The sequence below is a fragment of the Acanthisitta chloris genome, unplaced genomic scaffold (assembly GCF_000695815.1).
Source record: "Acanthisitta chloris isolate BGI_N310 unplaced genomic scaffold, ASM69581v1 Scaffold45966, whole genome shotgun sequence".
NCBI classification, from domain to species: domain Eukaryota; kingdom Metazoa; phylum Chordata; class Aves; order Passeriformes; family Acanthisittidae; genus Acanthisitta; species Acanthisitta chloris.
This window is the reverse complement of record NW_008678432.1, coordinates 6,299-32,689: the sequence shown is the minus strand read 5'-3', so window position 1 is coordinate 32,689 and position 26,391 is coordinate 6,299. Positions and strand designations below refer to the sequence as shown.

Sequence of the window (26,391 nt, the reverse complement as noted above, 5' to 3'; positions counted from 1 at the left end):
AGGACTTGAGTGTGAACTCATCTAGGCTTTGTCTTGATTTCCTTTTTCTTTATAAGATGACAAGGAAATCATGTTTTTGCATTTTTTTATGAGCTGTGTTTATGGAGCTGTGGGGTTTTGAGAGACAGACCCAGAGCGTTAGACTCCTGTTACTCAGGCCTGGGTGTTGGGTGTTCTGGAGCAGTATTGCTGGAATCCCAGACAGAGGGACCCTCAGTGAAATTGGGTTCATCTTAAAGTCATGAGGTGCTATGTGTTAACTTCCATGCACCCAGAATTTCAGCTTTTCAGTGCACAGGCAGAGGCAACCTTCTGCACCTAATACAAGTTAAATAACCTTTCTTCTTTGCCTTCTACAGACACTGTGACTGATGAGAGTTAAAGGCCATGGATGAAGATGGGCTTGAATTGCAGCCACATGAGCCAAATGCATTTTTTGATCCAACAGGTCTGTCAGGAGATAATATGTAGATAAGAGTATTCGCATTAGATGCAATTGACTGTTGTTTATTTTGTCTTTGCTTAAAAGTGCTGTGCTGCATCTAATCCTTTGTCTAGAGCAGTCGCTTTAGAGTTTGGGTTGTTTTTATTACTCAGAGCAATATGAATTGAGCTACTGTTCTTTCTGTCAAGTAGTACTTGTTAGGATATTGGGGGAGAGTCTAAAAATTGCTAATCTTTTCTAGGAGAGAAAACCTTGTTCGTCTTAGTTGTGTTAGCATCTACTGAGCTTTATCCCATTTATCTGCCTATCTTAATTGCTCATATGCTATTATCCTGTTTTACTAAATTGCAGCATAGTGTAAAAGTTGAAGTGAAACAGAAGTAATTTCAATTATTAACCACCTGATCTTAGACAGTTTTACAATTTAACTGCTGTTTTAATCATGTTTTTCAGGAGCTGATGCAGCACATATGGATGGAGATCAGATTGTTGTGGAAGTACAGGAAACAGTATTTGTTTCAGATGTAGTCGACTCAGATATAACCGTGCATAATTTTGTTCCTGACGATCCAGACTCTGTAGTAATCCAGGATGTCATTGAGGATGTTGTTATCGAGGATGTTCAGTGCCCTGATATCATGGAGGAGCCAGATGTATCCGAAACTGTCATTATTCCGGAGCAAGTGCTGGACACAGACGTAGCCGAAGAGGTTTCTTTGGCTCATTGCACTGTCCCAGATGATGTTTTAGCTTCTGATATAACAGCAGAAACAATGTCTATCCCGGAACATGTACTGACAAGTGAGTCAATGCATATACCTGAAGTTGGACATGTAGAACATGTAGTTCACGATAGTGTTGAAGAAGCAGATATTGTCACTGATACTCTGGGAACAGATGTTGTTTCTGAGGAAGTCCTGGTGGCAGACTGTGCTTCAGAGGCAGTGATCGATGCCAATGGAATCCCTGTGGAACATCAAGATGAGAAGGGCAACTGCGATGATTACCTTATGATTTCCCGTAAGTGTTTGGGTAAAGCCATCAAAACTCTGGTGATATGGGCCTGGGTGTGCTTGAAATATCTGAGGGAGAGCTTAAGACAGCACCCAAAACAGATTTTCTGTATTTTTTATTGAAATGCAAATGCACTCAAATGGGGGGATTTTTAGGAACATGTACCAGCTCAAGGTTCTGGTGAAGCTAATGGAGAGAAATACTGGCAAATGCATGTCTGATTATAAATTATTTCTGTAGCAATTTATAGCATATGAACAAACGAGTAAGAATTCCAGTAAACCAAATGCCATATACTAGTAAGAAATAAAAGAAAATAAATGTGACTGCTGGGAAACGCATATATGTGCAGGTTACTGAGATTACTGCCAAGACATTGAGAAAACAAAAATATTGCATGGAGAAGGAAGAGTAAAACCCCAGGTTTTTGGAAGTCCAAGCAACAGTTTGTTTTCCTTGCGTTGTTATTATTGCTAAGCCCCTACTCCTGGCACCCCATTTATTGTTAGATACAGAGAACAGTATGGTTTTCTTTGCTGTTAGGATGTGTTTTCTTCTTTCCATTAAGCAAAGGACAGAGGTATGCAGCTAACAAAAAGAGGAGCTATTGCTGCTCATAACTCAGAAGCAACTGTGAATATCTTAATCTCCCATAGGAACAGTGGCACAATCCATTTGAATCGTATTTCAGAAGACTTAAATAGAGGGTGGAGAAAAACAAGAGCATGTCATCAATCCTTTTTCTACTGAGGATATCCATTTGTGTGAACTAGAGCTTACTCTAAGTATGTTACTTACTATAGTGATTACTCCATGCAGCACCTAGGAACATCAGAGTGTCACTGCTGAACATTTGTTTGTCATAGAAATAGAAGAGCTTTGTTAGGCTGGTTTGTTTAATTGCCATTTCAGGCACTTCAGTGTTGTCTAGTGTTAAATGACTCCACTGATGAGGTATACTTCATGCTCTGCTTCACTAACCATTTTTTTCCTTTTTTCCTTCCTTTTATTTTCCCCTCTTTTTCCCCTCCTTTTTTTCTCCCTTTTTATTTTTTGGACACATTTTTGAAATGTATAATAACTTGTTTTAATTTTACATTCTGTACTTATGGATTTTAATGTTGCTTCTCCTTACCTAGGATCACTGCATTTCTTAATTTACCATCTCTTGAGTTCCTTGAGTAACCTTGTGCAGCCATGTTTTGAGTTTGTATGAGGTACAGTTAATTCTCTATTATCTGGGAAAACAAATGGGATAATGCAAAATATGGATAACACAAAGTGTTGTAAAATTAAGCTGCAGGATTGTACTGAGGTGAAATAGGTCAGAGGTGCTGCTCTCTGAAATGTTATTGATCCAAACTGATAAATGCACTTTGTCAGGTGTGACACAGATCTACCTTTCTGATTCTGGACCCAAGTTAGATCAGATGAAAGCAGCTCAGTTGCTTTGCACCCACAGCATAGTTAGACAACAAACTGGATAATCCACCTGTGGATAATGAAGGCCTAGCTCTGGTGGTGATCCTGACCAGTTCCTTATCCCTGAATGTAGCTCTTTAAGGTGCTGTTGCTGTCTTGGCTCACCCTTTCTCTGCAGGTTATCCTCCTGCAGCAGAGGCCTCTGGGGCTGCTGTCATAGGGGCACTTTGCAAACAGTGTCTGTGTAACTGCAAGGGAGAGGGTGGGTAGATGTGTGGCCTGTTGGCAGTGGCTGAATGAGGACAGCTTGTCTTGGTAGAGGCTGTGTTGGATGATCCCTACCTAGCTGGGAAGTCTTCTTAGGTGTACCAGTCATCAACAGGTGGTGACTGGCAGGAAACAAGGGATTGGAATTGTTCAGTTGTGCTGGGATAACTCTCCATTTTCAGTCATGTATTTCTTCAGTTTCATACTTCGTGATGGACTTGCAATGTACTTTGTTTAGATTCAAAACCATAAGTAAGGCAGCATTTAAAACAATCTTTATGCTACAAAACTGCATCCTTTCTATTAATGTTTAAAATTTAAAGTATGTTCCACAGTTCATTTTGGAGGGAAGTTCCCCACTACCACCTACTGTGTTTAAAGCCTGCATAACAAGTTCTTCTGGTTGTGAAGGCAGAGTCTAGTGCTTTTCCATCAAGTAAAGGCTGTCTTGCCAAATAGTCTCTTTGTTATATGGAAACCATTATTTGAATTAATTTTTTCTTCTATTTGTTTTTTTTGCATGGGCACTGCATGTTTTCATTGATCTATTGCCTGTCTCACTTTTTCAGCTGAACTTATTAGGTGGTTTCTAAAAGGTAGTAACATCAGACTGGTTTGGGATTTTTTCATCCTAACCTGTAAATTCATTTTTGATTCTGGCAAACCACCCTGGACTGCAGGGGCAGATGTTGGAATGTAATCTCGTCTGCCATGACAGTTGCCAAATGTTGCTGCTTCCCACATCTGGGAGCTAGACTGTGTTCTGCAGAGTGCCTTTGCCTGTTCTTTTCGATAAGCACTGGCAAGGCAGGGGATGGCACTTTGTATTCTTTCTGTCATAGGTTTCTCAGTCTGTGTTCTTCAGTGGAAGCTACTGGCAGAATCTTATTGCTCTTTTTCCTATCTTGTGGCTCTCTTGAAGCATTTCCATTTTTGTTCCTAATGAAGTGAGTCTGCATAGATTTTCTTAAGATAATTATCTTAGGTTTATCTTGAAAATACCTGATTTTAAATTACTGATCTATGTATACATTTTTAATGTTGTGTTTCTACCTTCTTGCTTGGATCCAGACTGTCTTGTCTTTGAAGATCATGGTCCCTGTGGTTTTCATTCTGTGACCTTGCTTCAATAAGCTCAGGATTTTAATATTTCTTTTCCCATTTAGATTTACTTTAGCTTCAGCATTGATCTCCCTTTGCTTTTTTTAATTTCCAAGATAATGCTTCTTGGCACAGCTTTATATCATCAGTTACCTTTCGATGTACTTACTTTTTTCTTGGATACTTGGTCTTTGCCCTCAAGATTCATTTTTTTGGTAGATTTGGGGCGCTTACGGCAGAGCAGAATCAGATACTCATTCAACAAAGAATGCAAACTGCTACTATTTAGTAGCCTGAAAAAGTTTCAAGGAGTTTTGATAAATCATCTTTTTTTCTTTTCCATGTTCCATAACAAGCCAGTTCATGAGTTGGGTCAGGAAAGTATAAACTGTGCTGTGACTCACACTGATACTTATTGTTTGGTAGCTTGGACAGTCATCTCTCCATAAGTGAAAAGGTAGTGGTGAGATTAGCTATTGTTTGTCAAAACAAAACAAAATCCTTGTATTTACTAACAGAAGAGAGTTGGCTAATAAGATGGAAATTGAGTTTTTGTTTGTCTGATTTCATTCAATTGCACGAAGATAGACATATCCTCTGGCATGAACTCATTCCATAGATGAAGAGTTGTGCCCTGGTATACTCATTGCAGTAAAAATGGTGAGGCACAGAGGAGGTTTGACAGGGGGAGGCTCACAAAGTTTAAACTGCACTTTTGAGAAGTTAAATATTTGTTAATGCGGGAGCTGTGTTATGTCCATCCATATCCTTACTTTTCTCTGAGTGAGACATGTCTCTTGTTGTATCTGAATTAGCACTTTTCATTGCAGGACTTAGAGCACAGGGTACTCAAAGAGAGAGAATGACTTGTGTCTTCTCACAGGTCTAGGTGAAACCTATATTTGTTTCATCCTTGTTGGATGTTTAAGTTGAAAGCAATGGATCTGATGCACAAAGCCATAAAGTTCACACTTTCCTTAGCGCCATCCAGTAGACTTCTAGTCAAGAAAACAAAATGGTTTTTGTATATTTTTTAGCATCAATAAGTACCTCCCTCTGTTTTCTGGAGGTTCTTAAAGATGCATGAAGTCACATTGTTCTTTCTCTGAGATAGAACTTGCTGCCAGGCTTCTGTCAGAGGGCTGGGATGGCACCAACAGGCTGCTCAGAGGTCACCGCGAGAGGTGACTGAGATGAGCATTCCCCCGGGCTGAGTGATGCCTCAGAGCTTACTCTGGTTTGTGTGCTGGGGAGAGCAGGACAAGAAGGACAAGTGTTAGATTCCAGTTTAGAGCTCAGGAAATACTGGGGGACCATCAGACACACAGGATAGAGCAGTTTTCTTATTTCTCTCCAGGAATAACTGGACAGTAAAAATAGCTTACTCAGTGGACTAGGAATTGTGTGCTATTTAGTCAAGGAGAAGTAAAATGTTTCTATCACAGATAACTGAACAAAGCGTGGGGAGTGCAGAATGCTTTTAATCTATGTTAGAGAGAACAGAGTAGTTAGTTGCCTTATTCATTAAGTGTGATTAAATAGAGTTGTTTATTTTGTAAGCAGATAAGAGTCCCATTATATGCATTTTTTAGCAGTTAAGGTAACCATTTGGGAACATAAAGCCTGACAAAATAGATAATTCTGCCTAATTGCTCCACTGACACATTTTAGGATCTCTTAAACTGGTATGGAGAGACTTTTGTTTGGCTTGTAAGGACTGTTCTGGTGTAGTTTTTATCAATGAGGAGTGTGTACTTGAAAAAAATGGAAGGTTTCTTTGTGGTTAAGAGAATTTTGTCTTCTACTGTCCTTTTATTTTCTTCATTAGTAGAGGTGAAATGGTAGGAAAGAATAAATTTAAGCAGTTCTAGTTAGGAGTAAAAGATTGAAAGGCTACAAAGCCTATATCTGCCCATCCATCAAATACTTGATATAAAAAACTAAAAACAACTCCTTGGGGAAAATGTATGTGTTGTGGTTAAACAAAAGATGTACCATTTTAGCAAACGCAGTTTGCAGGATCTTGGCCTAGCATTTGTGGGGAATGGGGAAACTGACCTCAACAGGATTTTAAATATGTTTTTTATTATCAATGCATAGGACTAAATGCATTCTGTCCCAGAAATGCCATTGGACATATTTTAATAGGAGGGTGAAGGTGGAGGAGATAATTATTCCTTGGATGTTACAGTTTATTGTATTATATGACTTTTTTATGAAGGTTAATATTTTCTAGGAGACAAATGCTGTCACCATGATAGAACACATTATACAAAGAATCTGTTGCTAATGTTGCCTGTCTCTTATTTCTTTGCTTTACCCTTTATTCCTTCTTTTATCTGTTGGTGTCTTTTTGTTGATTTCCTGGTAATGTGAATGCTAACTCGACAGGGTTTAAATATGCCACGTCTTCCTGTTGTGTGACACCTTTCTCGTCTGCTTGTGCTTTTAATAACAATTCTAGCATTATCTTTGTATGGAGGCAATTATTGCAACATTGGAGAAGCACATAGTCACTTAATTGTTTCTTGCAGCTCACGGTATGCAAAGAGCAGGCTGCTCTAATCGGTGAAGGACGTCAGCAGACTAACCATGGGCTGCATTCTTCAATTTGCATAGAATAATGTTGCGTGTAGTCAGTTTCCTTTTTTTGTCTCTGAGAATTGGTCTGAATCCACTTGTTTATTGAAGTAAAGCTACCAGCCAGTAGAGGGGGGGAAAAACATACACTTGAAGTTTTTAGTATTCAGTTAATCTGTAATAAAATGGAGGCAGAAGGTATGGCAGCACTGGGATCACACTGGCCTGAACTTTTCTCTAGCATGTGACTTGTGATTAGTTTGGTAATGCCCAGCGGCTGTGCTTGAAAGTGAATGGTCTCTTAGAAGCTTAACTAGTACTTTTAAGTACTTTTGGTGCCCTTTTTTTTTTTTTCTCTTGTGATGTCAGAGAGGAGCAATGTGAGAGAGTGTCAGCCATGTATGGTATTTGTGGGATCCCTTGATGGGCCATGAATTCAAATGAAAAATTCATCAGAGTTCCAACATGAAACATTGATCAGTCAAGTATTTATGAATATCATTTTCTCTGATTGTGAGGCTGAGATATGTGCAGAATGCAGAAACATAGGGCAAGTGTTAAATAGAAATCAAATTTCATAAATGCTGCCAGAGCATCAGTGAATCAGTACAGATAAATGCTTAGGTAGCTGTAGGACAAAATACCTTGGAGATGGTACTTTCTGTAATAGATAGATACCCATTCTCTTTCACCTTGTTTGTCTCTTCCTTTGATTTTTATCCTTTTTCCTACCTTTTCCTTTCCACTCTACTTTTCTTCCTGTTACCTGTTTGCTACTATACTGTAAATAATACTGTTTTTCTAGTTGTGTAAGTATTGCCACCTGTCAAGAGTGAAATTTTTTTCTTTTTGGATGGGAATAGTTGGGCTCATACTCCTACGCATCAATTTCCTTACAGTTTAATGACTCCGTTAAAAAAATATTTAAACCAGTTGTTACATATTTAAAACACTGTTGAATATAGAGGGAATTCAGGGATAAACAAACTCTAAATTGTGTATGATTTTTTTATCATGTTGTTTAAAAGATTACTTTGAACCTTGGAGAACTTATTTCCAAGCATAAATGGAATATTTTTAAGATCTAGAATTCTGCTGTGTGAAAGTTATTAATGGATACTTCCATATATGTATGGATGTAAAAAACTGGTTTGGTTCAAAGGAACCAGCCTTTCCACGGGGTGCACATAGGCTTGTTTGCTCTCTGACTGCTTCAGCCATAATTTTCCTTCCTCCTGAGTGTGTTCCAACATTGGCTGGTCTTGGTGGCAGACTTGCCTCTTGACTCAAGCGGCGTAAAATCAGTCTATGCTGATTTGAAAGCCTTCCAAGTACACATGCCTGACCCTGGAAACGACCAAGTTAGAGGAGAACAACTGCATAAACGTAGTGTAGGAACAAAAGCTAGTTTGTTTTTTGTTAGCATTCCAGTGACATTTGGTGTTTCATAGATATGACAAAGGAGTCATCAAAGTGTGCTCCATAACTGAATACATATTGGAGCTACAAGGTCCACGTGATTCACAAGAACATCTTGAGGCTTTTACTTTTTAAATTCTTTGTGGTTTCAGCTACAACATATTATGTTGTTCCATGACACAAAGTCATTTTTAGACATCATACTGCTTGAAACAATCTGTACAATGTCCACTGATCATGAACTTGACATTAGAGTAGTTAAGGTTTTTTCTCTTGCTCTCTTGGTGAGGAGAGAGGTAAACTAATTTTTGTTAGCGGTTTATAATTTAATGTTATTCACATTTTTTTGTGAATAATGATTCCTGATGGAGAAATTGCAGTTAAACACAGTTGTGTTAGCCTGATTTCTGTCTCATGTATCTAGTTTATCTAATTTAAAGGCTAATTTATTGACTTCATGGCAGGAAAATAGTTTGAGCTTTTTTTTAAATGTATGTCTTAAAGTAAATGGAAAGTTACTGAGGAGTAAAGCCATGATTTATTTATGAGGGTAGTTTAATGAATGCTACTATAATAAGCATACTTTATTGTTTTGTGTGTGCTAGGCATGGTAGTTAAAAATTCTACAGCATTTTTGGGAGAGTTCTTAGACTTTCTTCAGTATAAATTTCAGGCCTTGTTGTCATGATGTGCAGTTATGCTCGGAGGGAGCCGTGTCAGCTTCCAGGAGTGACTTCATGAACAACAAAGTCACAACTTACAGTATGCTGTCATGTTAAGAATTCTTGAATTATCTCAACACTCGAAACTTCTGGGGCTTCTGAAAATCATGAGGTTCTCTGAAGGGCATGAGATGCTAGATTTGGGTTTTGCGAATGATATTTAGTAATTTTTTTCTTGAAAACCCCTTACTTGGTAAAGTAGGATGGGGCCTGTGTGTGCACACTGCCTATGTGCCATATGTCTTTGGATTCAGAAACGTGTTCCTCGTGAAGCTGGCTCTGAGCCTTGTGTGTGTGGGAGGCCTGGGCAAGTTGTGGCAATTCACAGAATCACAGAATATTCAGAGTTGGAAGGGACCCACAAGGATCGTCGAGTCCAGCTCGTCCCTGCACAGACTTCCCCAGGAATCACGTCATGTGCCTGAGAGCACTGTCCAAGTGTTTCTTGAACTCTGTCAGGCTTGATGCTGTGACCACAAGCTGGAGGATGGTGTCAGTGCCCTCTGAAAGCAGGAGAACAAAGTTTGCGAGTCCCTAGGGCTGCAGTAGAAAGTCCAGTGCAAGTCGCAGTCCATGAGGGCACCAGGAGCAATCTCAAATAGGTTCACCAGTGCTGTGGCATCAGGGCAGTGCTTTGACTCTGTGCTTGATCCCTCAGCTGTTGAGTGGATGAGAAAACTGGAGGGTTTTCTTCCTGTAGTTTCCATTCAGGTCTCCACTCCAGGCAGCTGAAGAAACATCAGCAACACTGCTTTGCAGGAAACCAGGTCTGACAGGCAGCAGTAGTAGCGCGTTAGAGACAGGGTTGAGCAAGAGATAATGCTTTTGAAAAGAACAATTAATAGCTTATTAGTTGTGAAGGAGAAAGCAATTAATAGTGACAGTAAGTGAAACTCTGCCACAGAGTAAGTATTAATGCGCAGCTTCTTCTTACCATCATCTTGCTGCAGATCAGTTTCCTTATTAGCCTTGCCTGGTGTGGTGCTTATGCTTCTAGTCCTAGCACTGCAGCAATCTTGCACTTCCTCCCTAACTAGAAGTTAACAGCTTGAATTTATTTTTATGCTTATTGTCATTGTTTTCAAGGATATGAAAAAAATATTTATGGCTAGGTTCTTTATCGCAGCTTTTTAACTTTAAACTGCTTCCACATTTGAGTAATAAAGTCTTTCATATGTGTCTGTCTGCATATGACTGGGTAATTGTAATAACTTGTTTTTGTAGTGGATGATGCTGGTAAGATAGAACACGAAGGTTCTGCTGAAATTACCATGGAAGCAGAGTCAGAAAGTGGCTCTTGTAAAGTGGATGGCATTTGTCCAGAAGTCATCAAGGTCTATATATTCAAAGCAGACCCTGGAGAAGATGATTTAGGTAAAATACACTTGTTTTAGAATTCTCCAACGTGACATGTGAAATGTTGAATGAGACTGTGGTTTCTCTCAAGTCGTCTGTAAAGACCTGTAGGTCTGATAGTAAAGAGTGACAAACTTTCAGTTTTTTGCAGTTTAGCACAGATTTTGAGCAAAGTGTATTTAAAATATTTTGCTCTGGTTTTCCTAATTAGGGGGCACAGTAGACATCGTGGAGAGCGAGCCAGAGAATGACCACGCAGTTGGATTACTTGATCAAAACAGCAGTATTCGTATTCCAAGGGAGAAAATGGTTTACATGACTGTAAATGATTCTCAGCACGAAGATGAAGACTTAAGTAAGTAGGTGGCTTTCCTTTGGGAACAGGGATTTTCACTTTCAGCAGTGCAGTTTTCCTATTAATCTTTTCTTGACTTCCTTTTCTCTTAGATGTTGCCGAAATAGCCGATGAGGTTTATATGGAGGTGATTGTAGGAGAGGAAGATGCTGCAGCAGCCCACGAACAGCAAATCGATGACACCGAAATCAAAACTTTCATGCCCATAGCTTGGGCAGCAGCTTATGGTAGGTAACACTCAAAGAATTCTTCCTGGAGACACTGTCAATACCAAAGTGTCAGGGATTGGTTTTTGGAAGGTAATGGAGCATTTGAGCTTTTGTGTTCATTTTTAAGGTCTCAGTTTAAGAATGGTTTCTTGGCATAATGCACCTTAAAAGAGAAGAAGAGAGAAGCTGTAAGGCAGGCTGCTTCTTGCTCCTATTTTAAGAGGCATTTTCCTTCATATTTTCATGATTGTAAAAGGAGAAGTACATGAGCTTCCAGCTGAAAAATTGCATCTCAAGTACATCTGTCCCTCAGAGTTTTAGAGCACACTGAGAGCTGTCTTGGGAATAGAACTCGTATTTTTATTTGGGGGAAAAAAGGCAAATGGGAATATGTAGGATGCAGTGAAACAGTGAAAAGCAACACTGACCTCTAGCTTGATTTAAGTGCTTTCTAGAAGGAACATATAAATGTGATTTCACTAATGGAAATAATTAATTGATTAACAAAAAGAAGTTGGAGAGATTCATTCTAAAATTTTAGCAGAACCTGGAGAGTATTCCCAGCATGCAGAACCTCCTTCCTTGATCATTGGTATCTGGGCACCAACTGGTGCATAAACTGATTTCCAAAACTTACGTAAGCTTAGACCAAAATTTCATCTTAAAAATGTTTCTGTATTGCCACTTTCTCCTTCTAAATAAAAGAAATAGTGGAGTAGAGGACAAAACTTGCACATCTGCATGATGTGGGTTGTGGTGATGGTGCCAGGGGTGTGCTGAGAATGCAGTGGGGGGCTGGAATCTTGGACATAAGTCAAGGAAGGGCAAGATTTCAGGGAGCAGCGTGTGTTGTTTAGGGGATAGATGGCAGTGCCCCCAAGGCCATATACTGGTGAGCACAGTTCAGTGGAGAGGAAATGTCAGAAAACAAGTTGAGTGGGAATTGAAATTAAAAATGAAATTGAGTGAACTTGAAACAGTAATTCTATGCTGACCATTCGGTGATTTTGGAGAAGGAGAAAATTGAGCAGTGTATTAAGAACAGTGAGATGGAATTGAAAGGAAAGTTTAAGAATGTGGGAAGTAGTGGAGTGGTTGCAGTGTCAGCAGTAAGCAATTGAGCATGGAGGGTGAGAGATGGTGGAGACAGGGAGAAAGAATGAAGCATCAAGGCATGAAAAGCAGAGGTTTGGCATCTGCACTTCTTGGAACTCTTTTCCACTTTGCAAGGGTTTAAGAGCTGATAGCAGTGGCATCTTAAAATACTAAATTTGTTATGTTGCTTTATTGTAGCAAAGCTCAGTCTCACTGTGCTTTATGTTCCAGCAAGTTTTTGCAGTTTTATTCTAGTATTAGAAAGTGTTTGGGGCCTGTTTGGTGTTACACTCTAGAAAGGCTCTTCAGGAACCTGTTGCAAATCACTTTCTACATGTAAGATGTGAAATGGGTTTTTGTTTCCAGGTTCTGTAACATGCCACATTTGCTGTTTGACACTTGAGCTAGCACATAGATCAGAATGTTCAGGCTCTGCACATGCCTGTGCCTGGCTCTGAGTCTCCTTATAGTAATCATGGATATTAATTCTCAGCACTCTAAAAAAGGAGCAGCTATTGAGCATCTCACGCTTTCTTCCACTTTTGTTTGTGTGCTTTGCTTTCACTAGGAACCGTTGCCTTCTATTGATTCAAGTAAATGCTTAACCACAAAATTTATTATTAAAGTTTAGTTATGCCCTTAAATCACCAATGTTAAACTGATGGCCAGTAAATACCTTCTTATGTGTAGAGTTACATTTGCTTGTAATTTTCATGTTTGTTTTACATACAGTGATGCCATTTGTGTGTTAAACACAGAGCTCTGTGAGGCAAAGATTGTTTCCTTCTTTCTGTTAGACAACACTGAACATGCTCTTTGTTCCCAGTAGAAGGAATTTGTAAGTGCTAAAGCATCAGGTGTGCAGACAGTAAGTAGTGTACTCTATGTGCAAGTTTATGGGCTGTTCAGAAGGATTCTTTGATCATGGTTCCAGTTCTGAAACTTGGTGTGTGACAAACTTGAGTCAGGTGAATTCAGACATCCAGAAGTGAGTGGGAGCTCACACATGAACGTATTTCAGGACTGAGAAGAAAATCTAGCACAGTAAATATTGTGACATGCTATGATTTACTGATGTTAAATGTTTTGGATTCAATTAGCCACCAGAGAAATGCAAAAAAAAAGTGCTGCATTTAACTCTCTGTGTAATGGAAAACCATTAATCCCTGGAAGTTATGTACTCCTGTAAAATCAGGTTAACAAAGCCAATGGTTACAGGCTCACAACACCAAATACAATTCATCAGTGACGTGCTGAGACGTTTGCAGCTCATGCTGTACATTGTTATGGTTTGAGTAAATGTCCAGCTAATAGTTTGTAATTTATTTCTGTTACCAGTGTAGAGTGCTTGCTTGAATGACTAGAGATGTAGGTAACTTTGTAACTTGCCTTGGTAGGTAACAATAACGATGGCATCGAAAGTCGGAATGGCACTGCGAGTGCTCTTTTGCACATAGATGAGTCATCTGGCCTGGGGAGACTGGCCAAGCAAAAACCAAAGAAAAAGAGGAGACCTGACAGGCAGTACCAGACAGGTGAGTATCTGGGGGGTGACTGTGTGCTCACTCCTCTAGGCATTTACCCACACCAGATGCACTTTGCTGATAGCATGTGCAGTGTCTTGTAGCAACAGTGATTTGGGGAATTATTGGTTGACAACACTTCTGCATTATAAACGAGTACATATTTTACGTTAAAAATTATAAATACATGTTTAGCTTGGATTGTGGCAGGAGTTTTAGAGGAAACTGTCTCTGACACAAGAAGAAATCAGTATCATAGCAAAAGGTTAGACACCCCATGCACTTAACTTGCCAGACCACTTCTGATGTTTAATGCATGTTTTTAAAGGTGATGTTAGATAAATAGTGTTCTCTAATTGTGCTTTTCTAAAACTCTTTTGTCTTTATTGAAAATACATAGAACAATGCACTGAGTCAGTAAACTGGACATATTAAGGTTGGCTTTTTCTATTTCCACCTACTTACCTTCTCCTTATAAAGCATTTTTGGAAAAGAGAACTTTCTCAACATGCCTAGACCAATTCAGGGTAAACAAATCAGGGTGATGAATGAGTGCAAATAGGTTCCAAATCTTTGTAGTGTTTTTGTATGTGAAATGTGTTCTCATTGATCTCTGCTTGGTATCTCTTCAGACTGTAACAGTGACAGATGGCACAAGGAGGAGGTGTTAGTTTGGGGCCATCGAGTTGTAGTCAGCAGTAGGTGATTATACTGCCAGATTAAACTTTATCTACAGATTTGTGGAGAGTCAAAGAAGATCATGTGCTTTGCTTGTTAGGTGAACTCAGTTTAACAAGTTGGCCACTGTTCTTTGCACCAGGGTTGGTTTCTGTGTGTATTGAATGTATGAACTCAGTCAGAATCCTTCAAAATAGAGTTGAGGTACGGAACAGCTGGGTGATGCTTTGGTTGTCCCCTCCAAGACAGTTTCTCCTGGTAATAAGAATGAATGAAAGAATCTATTCCCTCAATTTCTTCTACCTGACCCAGTAACAAGATTGTTTATTGTACAGTGAAGTGTGTGTGTGTCTGATCTCACTCAACAATTCACATCTGACATTTTTGGAAGTGTAAAAGGTTTTTTGTTGTTTTTCAGCAATAATCATTGGCCCTGATGGTCATCCGTTGACAGTCTACCCCTGCATGATTTGTGGAAAGAAGTTTAAATCTAGAGGTTTCTTGAAAAGGCACATGAAAAACCACCCGGAGCACCTTCTCACTAAGAAGAAATACAGATGCACAGACTGTGATTACACTACGAATAAAAAAATAAGTTTACATAACCACTTGGAGAGTCATAAGTTGACCAACAAAACAGAAAAGCTTCTGGAATGCGATGAGTGCGGGAAAACCTTCTCTCACGCAGGGACTTTATTTACTCACAAGATGGTGCACAGGGACAAAGGAGTTAATAAAATGCACAAGTGCAAATTCTGCGATTATGAGACGGCGGAACAAGGATTGCTGAGCCACCACCTTTTAGCTGTGCACAGCAAGAACTTTCCCCACATTTGCGTGGAGTGTGGCAAAGGGTTTCGCCACCCGTCGGAGCTGAAGAAGCACATGCGAATCCACACTGGGGAGAAGCCCTACGAGTGCCAGTACTGCGAGTACCGATCCGCCGACTCCTCCAACCTGAAAACCCACGTAAAGACTAAACACAGCAAGGAAACGCCACTCAAGTGCGATATCTGTTTCCAGACTTTTTCAGATACCAAAGAGCTGCAGCAGCATACGATTATGCATCAAGAAAGTAAAACACACCAGTGTTTGCATTGTGACCATAAGAGCTCAAACTCGAGCGATCTGAAACGACACATAATTTCAGTGCACACGAAAGACTACCCTCATAAGTGTGATATGTGCGATAAAGGCTTTCACAGGCCTTCGGAACTGAAAAAACACGTGGCGGCTCACAAAGGTAAAAAATTGCACCAGTGCAGACATTGTGACTTTAAGATTGCAGATCCCTTCATCCTGAGTCGCCACATACTCTCAGTTCACACAAAGGATCTTCCTTTCAGGTGCAAGAGGTGTAGAAAGGGCTTTAGGCAACAGAACGAGCTGAAAAAACACATGAAAACACACAGTGGCAGGAAAGTTTATCAGTGTGAGTACTGTGAGTATAGCACTACAGACGCCTCAGGCTTCAAACGGCATGTCATTTCCATTCACACAAAAGACTACCCTCACCGCTGTGAGTATTGCAAGAAAGGCTTCCGAAGGCCTTCAGAGAAGAACCAGCACATTATGCGACATCATAAAGATGTTGGGCTGCCTTAGAGTCTCTCTCACAGACTTATGGCTGGAATTATAAAGGAAATTTGCCTTCCAGGCAGTTAGCTTATTTTAAAGCCAATCACCTGCGATCACACACAAAAAAAAAAAAAAAAAAAAAAAAGGAAAAAAACCACAAAAAAATACTGTGCGTTTGATTTGTTGCTGTATAAAAATAGGATTATTGCTTCTAGTTGACTTTTATACCTTTTGTTCAATAGCGTGTTCTGAATTCTATTCAGTTTGTTTAATAAATGAAGAAAAGATGGCAACAATAAAGTTGCATTTAATAAAGTAAACCCTGTCTCTTACTGAATTTTTCAACCATAATAGTTTATTTAAGTTTATTTATCTTACTGACCTCGTTGATATTCACGGTGTCCATGTAATGCAGTTTTATCATGAATTTTAAAAATAGGGAATTTCTCTTGAATTTGTCAGAGGTGTGTATAAAACGGGGAATTGTCATGTTGACAGTAAAGTTACTAGGTTCCACCTGATTGTCTTGTTCTTACTATACAGACTTTGTGGCAGGTTAACTATTTTCCATTTGAGGAGCTGTAAATCTCCTTTCATTGCAGAAAACTATTTGTGTTTTAATTCTGGTTTCACAGAGAAGACTATTTAAAAAATGGTTTGGGGCATTTTATGTCTTTCTTGGGCAAATTTAAAAGTATGCTCAGATATTACATTTATTGTTCTGTGCTTCTTTGTCTTTGAATGGTTTTGTGTGTTACAAATGAGTTGGGTTCTTTTGGCTTCTGTCTTAGTGTTGGAAACGTAAAATACTCTTGTTCCATTTGCAGAGTTAATAATAGATCACAACTGTCTGTATGTCCTGGTAAACGTACCTCAGACTTTGTTTTCATGTATGTTGGTATTTCTTTGAAATAACATTGTGGTTCGAGTCACATTTTTATTGTGAATTGTTTTAGAATAAAATTTAAGACCAAGAGGTGCCTCGATTTTGGAAACCAGATACTTACAGTGAGAGCTCCAGAGGGGGATGGGGTGGAACAGAGGTGTCCATAAGGAGTAGAGAAGTTGTAACATAGATATCCTTAATAGAAGTAGTAACTTATGGTAGAGTCACTTCTACTACTAAATTGAATGTTTTTCCTGAGCCATTAGCAGATGTGTTCAGCTGCTGTTTATTAATTAGTACAGTATCCAGAATTAACCCAGTTCTTTTAATCTGTTTATAAACAGCTGGGAGAACATTACAATTATTATCTGCAATTTTGCCACCTGAAGACTATTATAAAGTAGCGCCATGTCATTTGCTAATTGCCACATAAACATACCAAGCACAAAGTTATGTACCTTAACAACACTTGTGGAGCAAAAGCCGCAGAGCACTTAATTCCATGCCAGGTTTTAGGACCTGGCCGTGCTCCCCTTGCTCAGATTCCCAACCAAGCCATGGTTTGATGGTGAATTGCAGGATTTGGTCCTGGCTGCCTGCCAGATTAGCATAGATTTGTAAGCAACAGTTCACTACTGGGAAGGGTTCCAAGCCTGTTTCTAGGCAGGTAGGCTTCCCACTGAAATCAAATAGTAATTTCAGTGATGATTTCAAGTTTGGGGTGAATAAGGGACAGAGGTTTCCTTTCATATGTGCATCTTCTCAGCTGTGTGTGTTTTGTTCTGTTACCAAGCCCTGTTGCTAACTGCTCAGCCCTTCTGTTCCGTTAGCCCAAGCACTTGTCTGTAGCGTGCCGTCCAGGAGAGTCGAATGCCATGTCACTGCCTGTTGTGTGATGGTTTTATTTCCAATGCCTGCTTGACAGTGCCCCCAGACTTGTCCAGTGTGCTCTTGTATCCTGTAGCTACTAACGGCCGTGAGCCTCTAGCGTGTGATACCTGTGCTACATTGTGCCTTCCTTGAAATCCCCAGCGGAGCCAGTGGATTTCCTATGTGGCCGTAGCTGTCCATTGCCTGCTGATGCCAAATCAGATGCAGTAAAACCCAGCAGAGAGTTCCCATTCGCTTCTTGCAAAGCACCTGCCTGTGACTACTTTTTCCCATCTTATGTTCGAGCATTTTCTAACTGGAAACCTGAAAAGTGTACAAAATCTGCATAAATCCCCATAGTATTGCCGAGGTTTTTAGCCACTTTGAACTTTGTTTTGTTAAATAAGCTGAAAGACAAAGAACACAATTTTACGCATTTTCTTTCTCTTACTTAGCCTGGAATCATACACACTTTTTTTTTTTTAAGCACAATGTCAACTTTTTTTTTAAAATAATTGAGGGGTTGGTCAAGTGGATTTTGTAAAATGTATTTGTCTGTATAAAGAGAAAATGAAATTATAGTTATTGTTAATGTACTGACATTAGTTACAGGTTAGTTTTAATTCTTAAATAATTTGCTTAGCAAATGCTATAAGATGGATGTTTCAGTTTAATGTTTAAAAAAGGTACAGATTTTTACAAGGACATAATATAAATTATTGTTCTGTAGAAAATACCCTGTTAAATATTGTATACGTCCTTCCCTCTGTACACTTTGTAAAAAAGACAAAAGAAAAAAACAAAATACATAGAACCATATAGGGATGTGTGACATTATTGTAATTGTGTACTTGATAATAACGTGAAAAATAAAATTCAAAATATTTTCCTTTTAATGAACGTTTAGTCTATTTGATGCCAGTTCTGAGATGGAGCTCTGTTCCAAGGGGCACAGTCAGCTGCAGCTCCAGTGCACTTTAAATTACTCTTCTGCTCCCTGGTCTTCACCTCGGTTTGTGCAGTGCTTGGGTGTGGGCGATTCACTCCCTCCTGTGCTTGAAATGTACCTTTATCTGAACGGCTGCAAAAGTGAAAGGCATGGCAGGTCTTCAAAATCCAATTTAATGCTTGTTTTTATATTAAAGAATTCATGTCTGTTAAACTTCTGATAATGCTTCATGTTTTTCAGCTAGGTGGTTACCTTCTAAGTGCTATCACACTGTCCCAAAGCGCCCACAACAAACCTCGAGGCAATGAGGTGCACTGCTGTCCTTGGAACTAAATAAATGAGGTGTTCCCCTGTGCCTCCTCTGATGTGTGAGCTCCAGCAGGAGCTCTCTCCCTTCCCCTCCTGCTGGGATGGGTGAGTGCAGCGCAGCTCTGGCAGGGACAATGCCTGGGCTGGGCCTCTGCCCATCCTCACTGTCCTGCCCAGCTCCTCCACCCGCTGCTCCCTGGCAGGGCTGGCACTGGTCGATGGAGAGGGCTTAGGACAGTGTTTCCCACTGTTCTATGAATGCTTAAACTGGGCACGTGGGAACTGCTTTGGCAATAGTCCATCCGGTGCAGACCATCCCACTGCAAGGGTGTGTGTGACCTAACACCAACCCATTGCCCCACACACCTAATGGCAGAGGTGGTGTTGGATGTTGCTGCCCTCTATACCTGCCTGAGAAGGGAGGAGGTGATGTGTCTGCTGGCCCAGATACCTTCAGGATATTTAGCCCAATTAGTTTACTCTCACTGGCCACCTTTAGGAAATGCTGACTCATTTCTCATCTTGGTTCATCCTGCAGCCAGACTTACTCTTCACAGTAAGAAGCTGTCACACCACGTAGCCAGCAATTTGCTCTTGATTTGATTTGTTTTCTTGTTTTCTCATGATGTTCCTCAACCACTCATCATGAAACTCTACACTGAGTACCAGAGACATTCAGGGCACTGGAGAATAAACACACCGAATTCCAGCTGCTGTGAGGAAGGGCCAGGAACAGCTACCAACTCGAGCTCATACAGACTAGCAAATCCCACCCTCCCCTAGGATCTCCCCCTCTTCCTTGTGGGTTTCCTCAGCTGTGGAAGCTTCACTGCTTCACTGCCAGGCTCTGCTGAAGGCTCCTTCACTTGCCCAGGTACCTGCAGCCCGCACAGGGCTTCGGTACATCACAGTTCTTAAAGAAAACTAAATTAACTTGATCTTGACTCTGAAACTTGAAAGCAATTCCAGATTATAGAGGAGCCTCTTAGAGTGCCTAAAATGCCTAAAAATTACATTTTTCCCCTTTTCTATTTATTTATTTATAAATCTTGGGAAAACATACAATGGGCTGTAAGGCAAATGGAAGATAATATGCAACTAGTCTGAAGGTTCTGCCTGCATTAGCCAGCAGGCTGGGTTGCTGGAAGAGGACCAGTAGAAGGATCAATGCTGAGGAGACCATGTCCTCATCCTGGTGGGTTTTGCATGGTTTGGATGCCCAGACTCCCTCCTGGGGTGTAAGGTGACCCTGGCAGTGCTGGGGACACCATCTCAACCACTGAGCCCCACGGTGTGCTCTGTGCTAGCACTCCCTGGCCATGCATGCTGCTTTTCCTGCAGGTGAGTTTTTGTTCCCCATCACAGGAGGGAGTAGGTAAATTTTTATATCTAAAGCCTCATCAGACCTGCCAGTGCTTAGCTCATTAGCACTAAGAGGCTTGTGAGTCCTAAATCAGCGATCCCATTAGTGGGACCAGCATGAGGAACCTGCAGGAGTTCTGTTCCCAGTTCAAGGGACAGAAATCTCAGGGTTTCCTTTTGATTTTCAGTTGGCCTGGCCAAAATCGAGTCCTGCTGACTGACCAAACGATGGCTTTTCCTCCTCCGTCACCACAGAGGAGGCTCCACGGCTGCAGAGAGGGGGCTTGGACACCAAACCAACCCTGGAGCCCACCCCAACACCCTGAGAGCTTTGGGGAGAGGTGGTGAGGGATGTATCCAAATTAGAGAAGTTTGGAGCAGCTTTCCCAGACGATGTGTGCTCAGAAATCTTGTGGTGCTCCAGACCCTCCAGGCTGTCTCTGCTGGAAGCCTTTCCCTGGAGCTGCGACAAGCAAGACACAGGGGGCGAGAAGAGGTGGTGGAGCTGGAAAGCTCTGCATGCAAAGCCAGTCCCACCCACTGCAGCTCTCCAGATTCCCCAGCCCCTCTGCGACAGCAAAGCTCTTCCATGGCAGAAGCCACCCGTGCCCCGACTGCCCGCGGGGGTCGGTGTCAAACCCCTTTTGCCCCCGGAGCCTGGGGACCCTGTCAGCAAAGCTGTTTCCCAGGGGTGCCAGACCCGAGGGGGAGATCTCCCCGCAGAGGTCTCACCCCTCAGCCATCCCCTGCCCCAAACCCGGGAAGGAGTCAAACAGGAGGCTCTGTCCTGGCAGCAAAGGGAACAGGACTCACCCCAAACCTCCTGCCCAAATCCCGTGTAACTGGTGCCCTGACGAGCCCCCAGAGCAGGACAAGACAAAGGTGACGTCCCATGGGCCATGGCAGTGGGCTGAGGAGACTTAGCCACCATCCCATGGGAAAACAAACTCAAACCTGTGCTGCCGATTCCCTCGAGGGGTGTTGGTTAAGGCAAAGGGAGGATGGGATTATACGTTGTCCCCATCACACAGGCAAACACGTTCATCACAGCTCTGTTGTTACAGTGAATACCAAAGGAATTAATGATTCACCGCTTAATTTTCTCTTCCCCTACTCCCCCCACCTTTCTTTTGCTTTAATAAACTGGTCTGGAGCCAACTGCAGCATCAGGTTAGTAATGACTTTAAGCACCATTTATGCTGCTATCGTGGCAATTTAAATTGTTACTTTCTATTAAAAGGTCTAACTCCAAATGGTTTGAGCTGAAAGCATTGGCACCAACAGTGCAATTAAATAAAGAAACTCTTTTCTCAGGACGTCAGCGCAAACACGTTTTAAATATGGGGTCAGAAGCACCTAGCTAATTTAAACTACAGTATAACTTTCTAGTGAAGAATAATACCTGATGCAGGGATGTTTTTTCCCATACTGTGTGACAGTTTTCATTGTCACTGTAAGACACTTAAAGGAGTGATGTGCCAAAGGAGTCCAGAAGCCTTTGAAAACCTCTTTACTTCACACTAAACACAGGCAGTGCTGCATAAGCAAAAGCCATCATTTCTCAGCAGATACACAAGAAGAGATATTCATCACATTGCTAAAGGACTCTGATTTACAGTCTTGCTTTCCTCCAGACAGAACAAACTGCTTTACCAGGGAATCTATCTGATTCTTTGTCTCTAGCTATTCTGCTTATCTTTCAGAAATACACGATGGATTGGTGCACATTCCTTTTATCTCCAGCTCTGAAGTAATTTATAAACCATATTGTCCTGTGCAAAAAGACACCCCTGTGTACAGGATTTTTACAGGATTTTTGCAGCTCACACCCAGTTCCTCAGTTGCCTACAAAAGAAAACACTTTTTTTTTGCAAGCTCTGTGGAGCAGCTGCAGTGCCCATGCCAGGCTGGCCAGTCAACTTCTTCCCCATCTGCCTCAGCATCACCTTCTCTCTAGATCTGCCCTTTCCACCTACACTGGGCACAGGCTGGTCCTCCTTTGCCAAATACCTCTGGGCTCCTGATCTTCAACTCTACCTCTCATGTTAAGCTGTTTATTTTTTTGGTATTGAATACAAATCTTTCTGCTTACAAGAGGGAGTATGTGCTACTATTTCACATGTAAAAGTGTTTAACATCCTAACTGACTTTCCTAGCATGAACAATATAAATGACAGCAGCACAAAAACATGTTTGCTCAGCTTGTGTTGATTTTCCTATTCCTACAGGAGAGGCAGCCTGACAGCATGGCCCTTTCCTAGACATCAGACAGAATAACACAACTGCAATCTTCAGTGTCTATGCCTTAAGTAAGAAGTTTGAAAATACCTGAACAGCTTTAATAGTTTGCATTTCATCTTTATGGCTTTAAAGCTTCTTTAGTACCTGACAGTGTCCCTTATATTATGACCACTATGGTTTTTCTGAAGTGTATTAGATCTTCTGGGAACAAATGAGTCATCACGTTTAAGCTCTCCCTGTCCCATTCTGAGTTGCCACAGTTATTGCTCAGAAGGACACAGAGACATGTCTTGAGATAAGTATCTTTAAGATGGCTATGGAAATTATATTTATATCCACACAATTACATTTCTAGATACAGAGCACTCCACATTTTACCAGTTTGATGCAAAGAAAAAAATTGCAGTGGCAGGTTGATTTATGGATGGCCCTTAAAAGATAATATGCAAGGGAATAGGATCAAAAGTCAATTTCTTTACAGAATTATGGATATTATTCTGCTTTGTTTAAGACAGGGAGAACAAGAAGAAAAATGTACTAGTATTCTGAGGTATGAAAGAAAGGCACAGCATAGTTGTAGAGGTGAATCAGGGGTACATGTGGTTGGACTTTTTACTTAATAGTTTTATCATCATAAAAGACAAATCTTGTTAAAATGAAAAGCTTTCAGCAGAACAACCCTGTTTTCCAGCTTCAGTGGAGCTCATGCTTTGTGCAATGCCTGAACCCTGGCTCTCTAGCACTTGTCTTCTGGGTAGTTTTTGTGTCTTCAACCTCACTGGACATGCCTGGAGGAACCTGCCCTCACTGACCCTGCCCTGAGCAGGGGAGCAGAACAGATGGTATCTGAGAGTGTCCATCCTCAGCGGGTCTGCAGTTCTGTAATCCAGCATGACAGTGTGGTGTTTGTCTGAGACAACATCACCTGCTGTTTCCTGGGTGCCCTTCACATGGGTGAGAGGGGTGGGCACACAAAAGCACCGAGTTTCTTGGGCAGAGGCTTAGCTTTAATCCTCTGAAATGGTTACTGATTTTGTTGCATCATGACTTCTCAGGGATATATTCAGCTCCACATAGTTTTATACAGGGCAATAACTTTGCAGTGGGATAGAAACAGCTTCCACAAAGGTCACCACTGGCAGTGGGAACTGCAGGCAAAAAGCAAAGAGACACCCCTTCTTCCAGAACTGCAAGGTGTGCATTTGGGAACCACAGTAAGCATGTAACAGTGCTGTGCTTTATGCCTATTTTTAAACATGAGGCATTATACCTGACTTTCTAAAAGGGAACAGGTTTGTCAAGTGTTGCAAAAATAGCCCAAGAATCATTAAAAACATGCATTTGGTTTTAAGAAATTTTCTTCAGTATTCTAGTTTATCAGACCAAGCTGGTACAAGCCTGGCTCAGCCAGTTTTGAGATTTAATGAGATATTTGTCTTTTACTGCGTTCTATTAATGTTTGTGTATGTGTGTGTAGGGATTTAATCTTTAGAATATAGATCACATTTTCAATATTTTTTCCCTGATAAAAATATCTTTAAAATTGGACATTTATTTTGAGAAAAAGCTGAGATTCTTGCAGAAAATAAAACTCCAAGAAAATTTCAGGTTATTAAAATAAGTAATACTTAGATACCAAGTACTGTGAAAATTCTGTTCCTTCTAGAGAGATAACAATGGGGCTTTTGCAAGCATTTCACTGAATTAGTTTTACTGTTGTGAATGTTTTCAGTCACAGTAAATTCCAAGCAATTGTTGTCAAATGTTTATACAAATTACTTTCTGGACATGCAAATGTTTGCAGTGCAGAAATTGGCCCTTAAGTATTACCTGTCAGTCAGACAAGATAATTTTCTATCATGAGACTTGAACACCTCCCCCCAAAACACACAGCTCAAGGTTCAGGTGGAACATTCAACTTCTTGCTTTCACTTACAAAGTCAGAATGAATTGCTGGGGAGTAAATATTGGGGAACCTGTAAACTGACTAGGTAGAATTGTGAGACAGAGGGAAAAGAAACAAAGAGCATCAGAGAAATTATTCTCTGAAAATTATTATGTGGGAACGACAGTTCTGAAACAGGACAGATACCATATTATTCAGCTGTCAGCAAGGGCTGAAAGATGCTGGGGGAGCTGTGATAGTTGCTATATGAAGGTGCTAGTCAACTTGTCAGATGCTAGAAAAGAGGAAATTGGTGGCAAGAGGAGATAATAGAAGAGGCAAGTGGAGATAAATCAGAAAGATGTTAGACTAAGGGAGAGCTAACAGATGCTGCCATGGGAACTGCCAAGTAAGAGCAGAAAAGCTTGCTTGGGTCTCAGATAGACCACACATCCTGCAACTTACACATTAACATGAACAATTTGTCTTCTAAACCAAAAATACATTCTAATGAAATAACAAAATGATGAGGGGACGAGAGAAGGAGGCTACCAGGAATGCAAGCAGTATCTGAAAATATTTAATCAATTTGTCAAACCAAAAGAAAGATATGTGGGGAAGGTCTCTGTGTAGCCCATAGTATGGTAAAATTGCTTCTGCCTTTTGAGCTTCATGGCAGTTAAAGAGCTGCCTAAGGTTACAGTATGTGAGCCATGTCACTGACACACTGCTGTCTCTGATGGGTCCTCACATCTGAAAGCATTCCAGTTTTTTTCCAGCTTGCTCAAGTCAAACCAATAAAATTCTCTCTCCCTACAAATTTGCCTCACTAGCATGCAAAACATGTTTTTATCTCTCTTTCCTATTATATTTTTTTGTAACAATCTCTTTATAGTGATTTTTGTCCCCTCAGGAACTGTGAAACGTATCTATTGCATGACCTGAGATGAGATGATGAAATAGAAAAGGAATATTTAACAGCTGTTTTGAAAATGGTTCAAGAAATAAGAAGAAAGTAGTCAGCAGTACATTTCCTGTGGCTCTAAACCACCTTATTCCTTCCTGAAACAGATGCTGATGAAATTCACCTTGATACAGTGTGTGCATTTACACTGACAAGTTTGTGTGGGAGAATAGTGTCCTGAGAGAGGTGTGAAAAGAGGTTTTGCTGATACTAAAACAAGGTGGACATCTGGGATATGCTGCTGCAGCTATCCTCACTCCTGCAGAAACGCCATGGAAATCAGCTTGCTAACTTCAGAGGAGCCTGTAAAGAACTGGCTGGGCTTTTACTAAATCTCAGCTGCAGGTTGTGGGTGAGAGCCCAAAGCCAGGACTGCACACTCAAGGTCCCAGTCCTCACTAAAAATATCACATGGATCTCTCCTTCTGCTCCTCAGCCCCAGCCCTCCCATCCCTCTCGGATTTGCTATGAAAGTGCCAGAGTAACTGTTCATATGATTATAAGCACCAAGTGCTATGTTGCATGAGGATGACGTGCTCCTCCCAGGCTACAAGCCTGCCCATGGCCAGCTGATGCCACTTTGCTGCCGTGTCTGCCACACATCCTCCTGCAGCTGGACCAGGAGCGGCTGCCAGGCTGTGTTGGGGGTGGATCAGCCCACCCATATGCAAGCTGCAGAAGTGGAAAGTGCAAAGACCCAAAGCCAAGTCACCTCAGTGTATGTTTTTTGTGCCAGTCTTCCACCATGTCAGTATGGACCTTCAGGAAAGGCAGGAATACCAAAAATCTGACATTTGGAGCAGAAATTTTATATCTTAACTTGAAAGACACGATTAAGAACTTCCAAGCTGTCCATGGGAAGATACTGGTTTTGCTTCCTTATGGAAAGACAGGCTCTGAGCTTCACCTAATGAAACACCTACTGAGCATTTACCAAAGAAACCCCTCCTGAGTTAAGCCAGGTGTGATGTTCTCATAGTCCTGCTCCACAGACTTCTGCAAACTGGAGCCCTCATTCACAGCCTCTCAGGAGTCTGTATCTCAGTCCAGGATGACTATGGTGTGTGCCTACATCCCATGTGTGTGTTTACTTCAGATGGGAGAAGATGACAAATTTACGCTTTGAACTAAGTAAGATGAATGTGTGCCAGGAGTAGAAGA

The 26,391-nt window shown here is 41.0% G+C and overlaps 1 protein-coding gene across 2 annotated transcripts; it reads left to right on the top strand.

Annotated features, from left to right (window-relative positions):
- The first annotated feature begins 358 nt into the window (after positions 1–358).
- Positions 359–16,730, top strand: LOC103804242 (zinc finger X-chromosomal protein). 2 transcript variants are annotated; one of them, XM_009076842.1, is made up of 7 exons: positions 359–448; positions 899–1,465; positions 10,195–10,344; positions 10,538–10,681; positions 10,774–10,908; positions 13,383–13,520; positions 14,605–16,730. In XM_009076842.1, exons 1-7 carry the CDS (start codon positions 388–390, stop codon positions 15,789–15,791), a joined length of 2,382 nt encoding a protein of 793 aa, XP_009075090.1. In that variant the 5' UTR covers positions 359–387; the 3' UTR covers positions 15,792–16,730. The 2 variants fall into 2 exon arrangements, with proteins under 2 accessions (XP_009075090.1, XP_009075091.1); XM_009076843.1 differs by lacking the exon at positions 899–1,465 and having other exon boundaries at positions 388–448.
- The last annotated feature ends 9,661 nt before the right edge of the window (positions 16,731–26,391 follow it).

What these genes read in the sequence shown, in the direction of transcription:
- LOC103804242 (XM_009076842.1), top strand. Translation starts at nt 388, where the DNA reads ATGGATGAAGATGGGCTTGAATTGCAGCCACATGAGCCAAATGCATTT. An exon ending in TGCATTTTTTGATCCAACAG is followed by an intron (nt 449 to 898) that starts GTCTGTCAGGAG and finishes CATGTTTTTCAG; the next exon opens with GAGCTGATGCAGCACATATG. An exon ending in AGCTTGGGCAGCAGCTTATG is followed by an intron (nt 10,909 to 13,382) that starts GTAGGTAACACT and finishes TTGCCTTGGTAG; the next exon opens with GTAACAATAACGATGGCATC.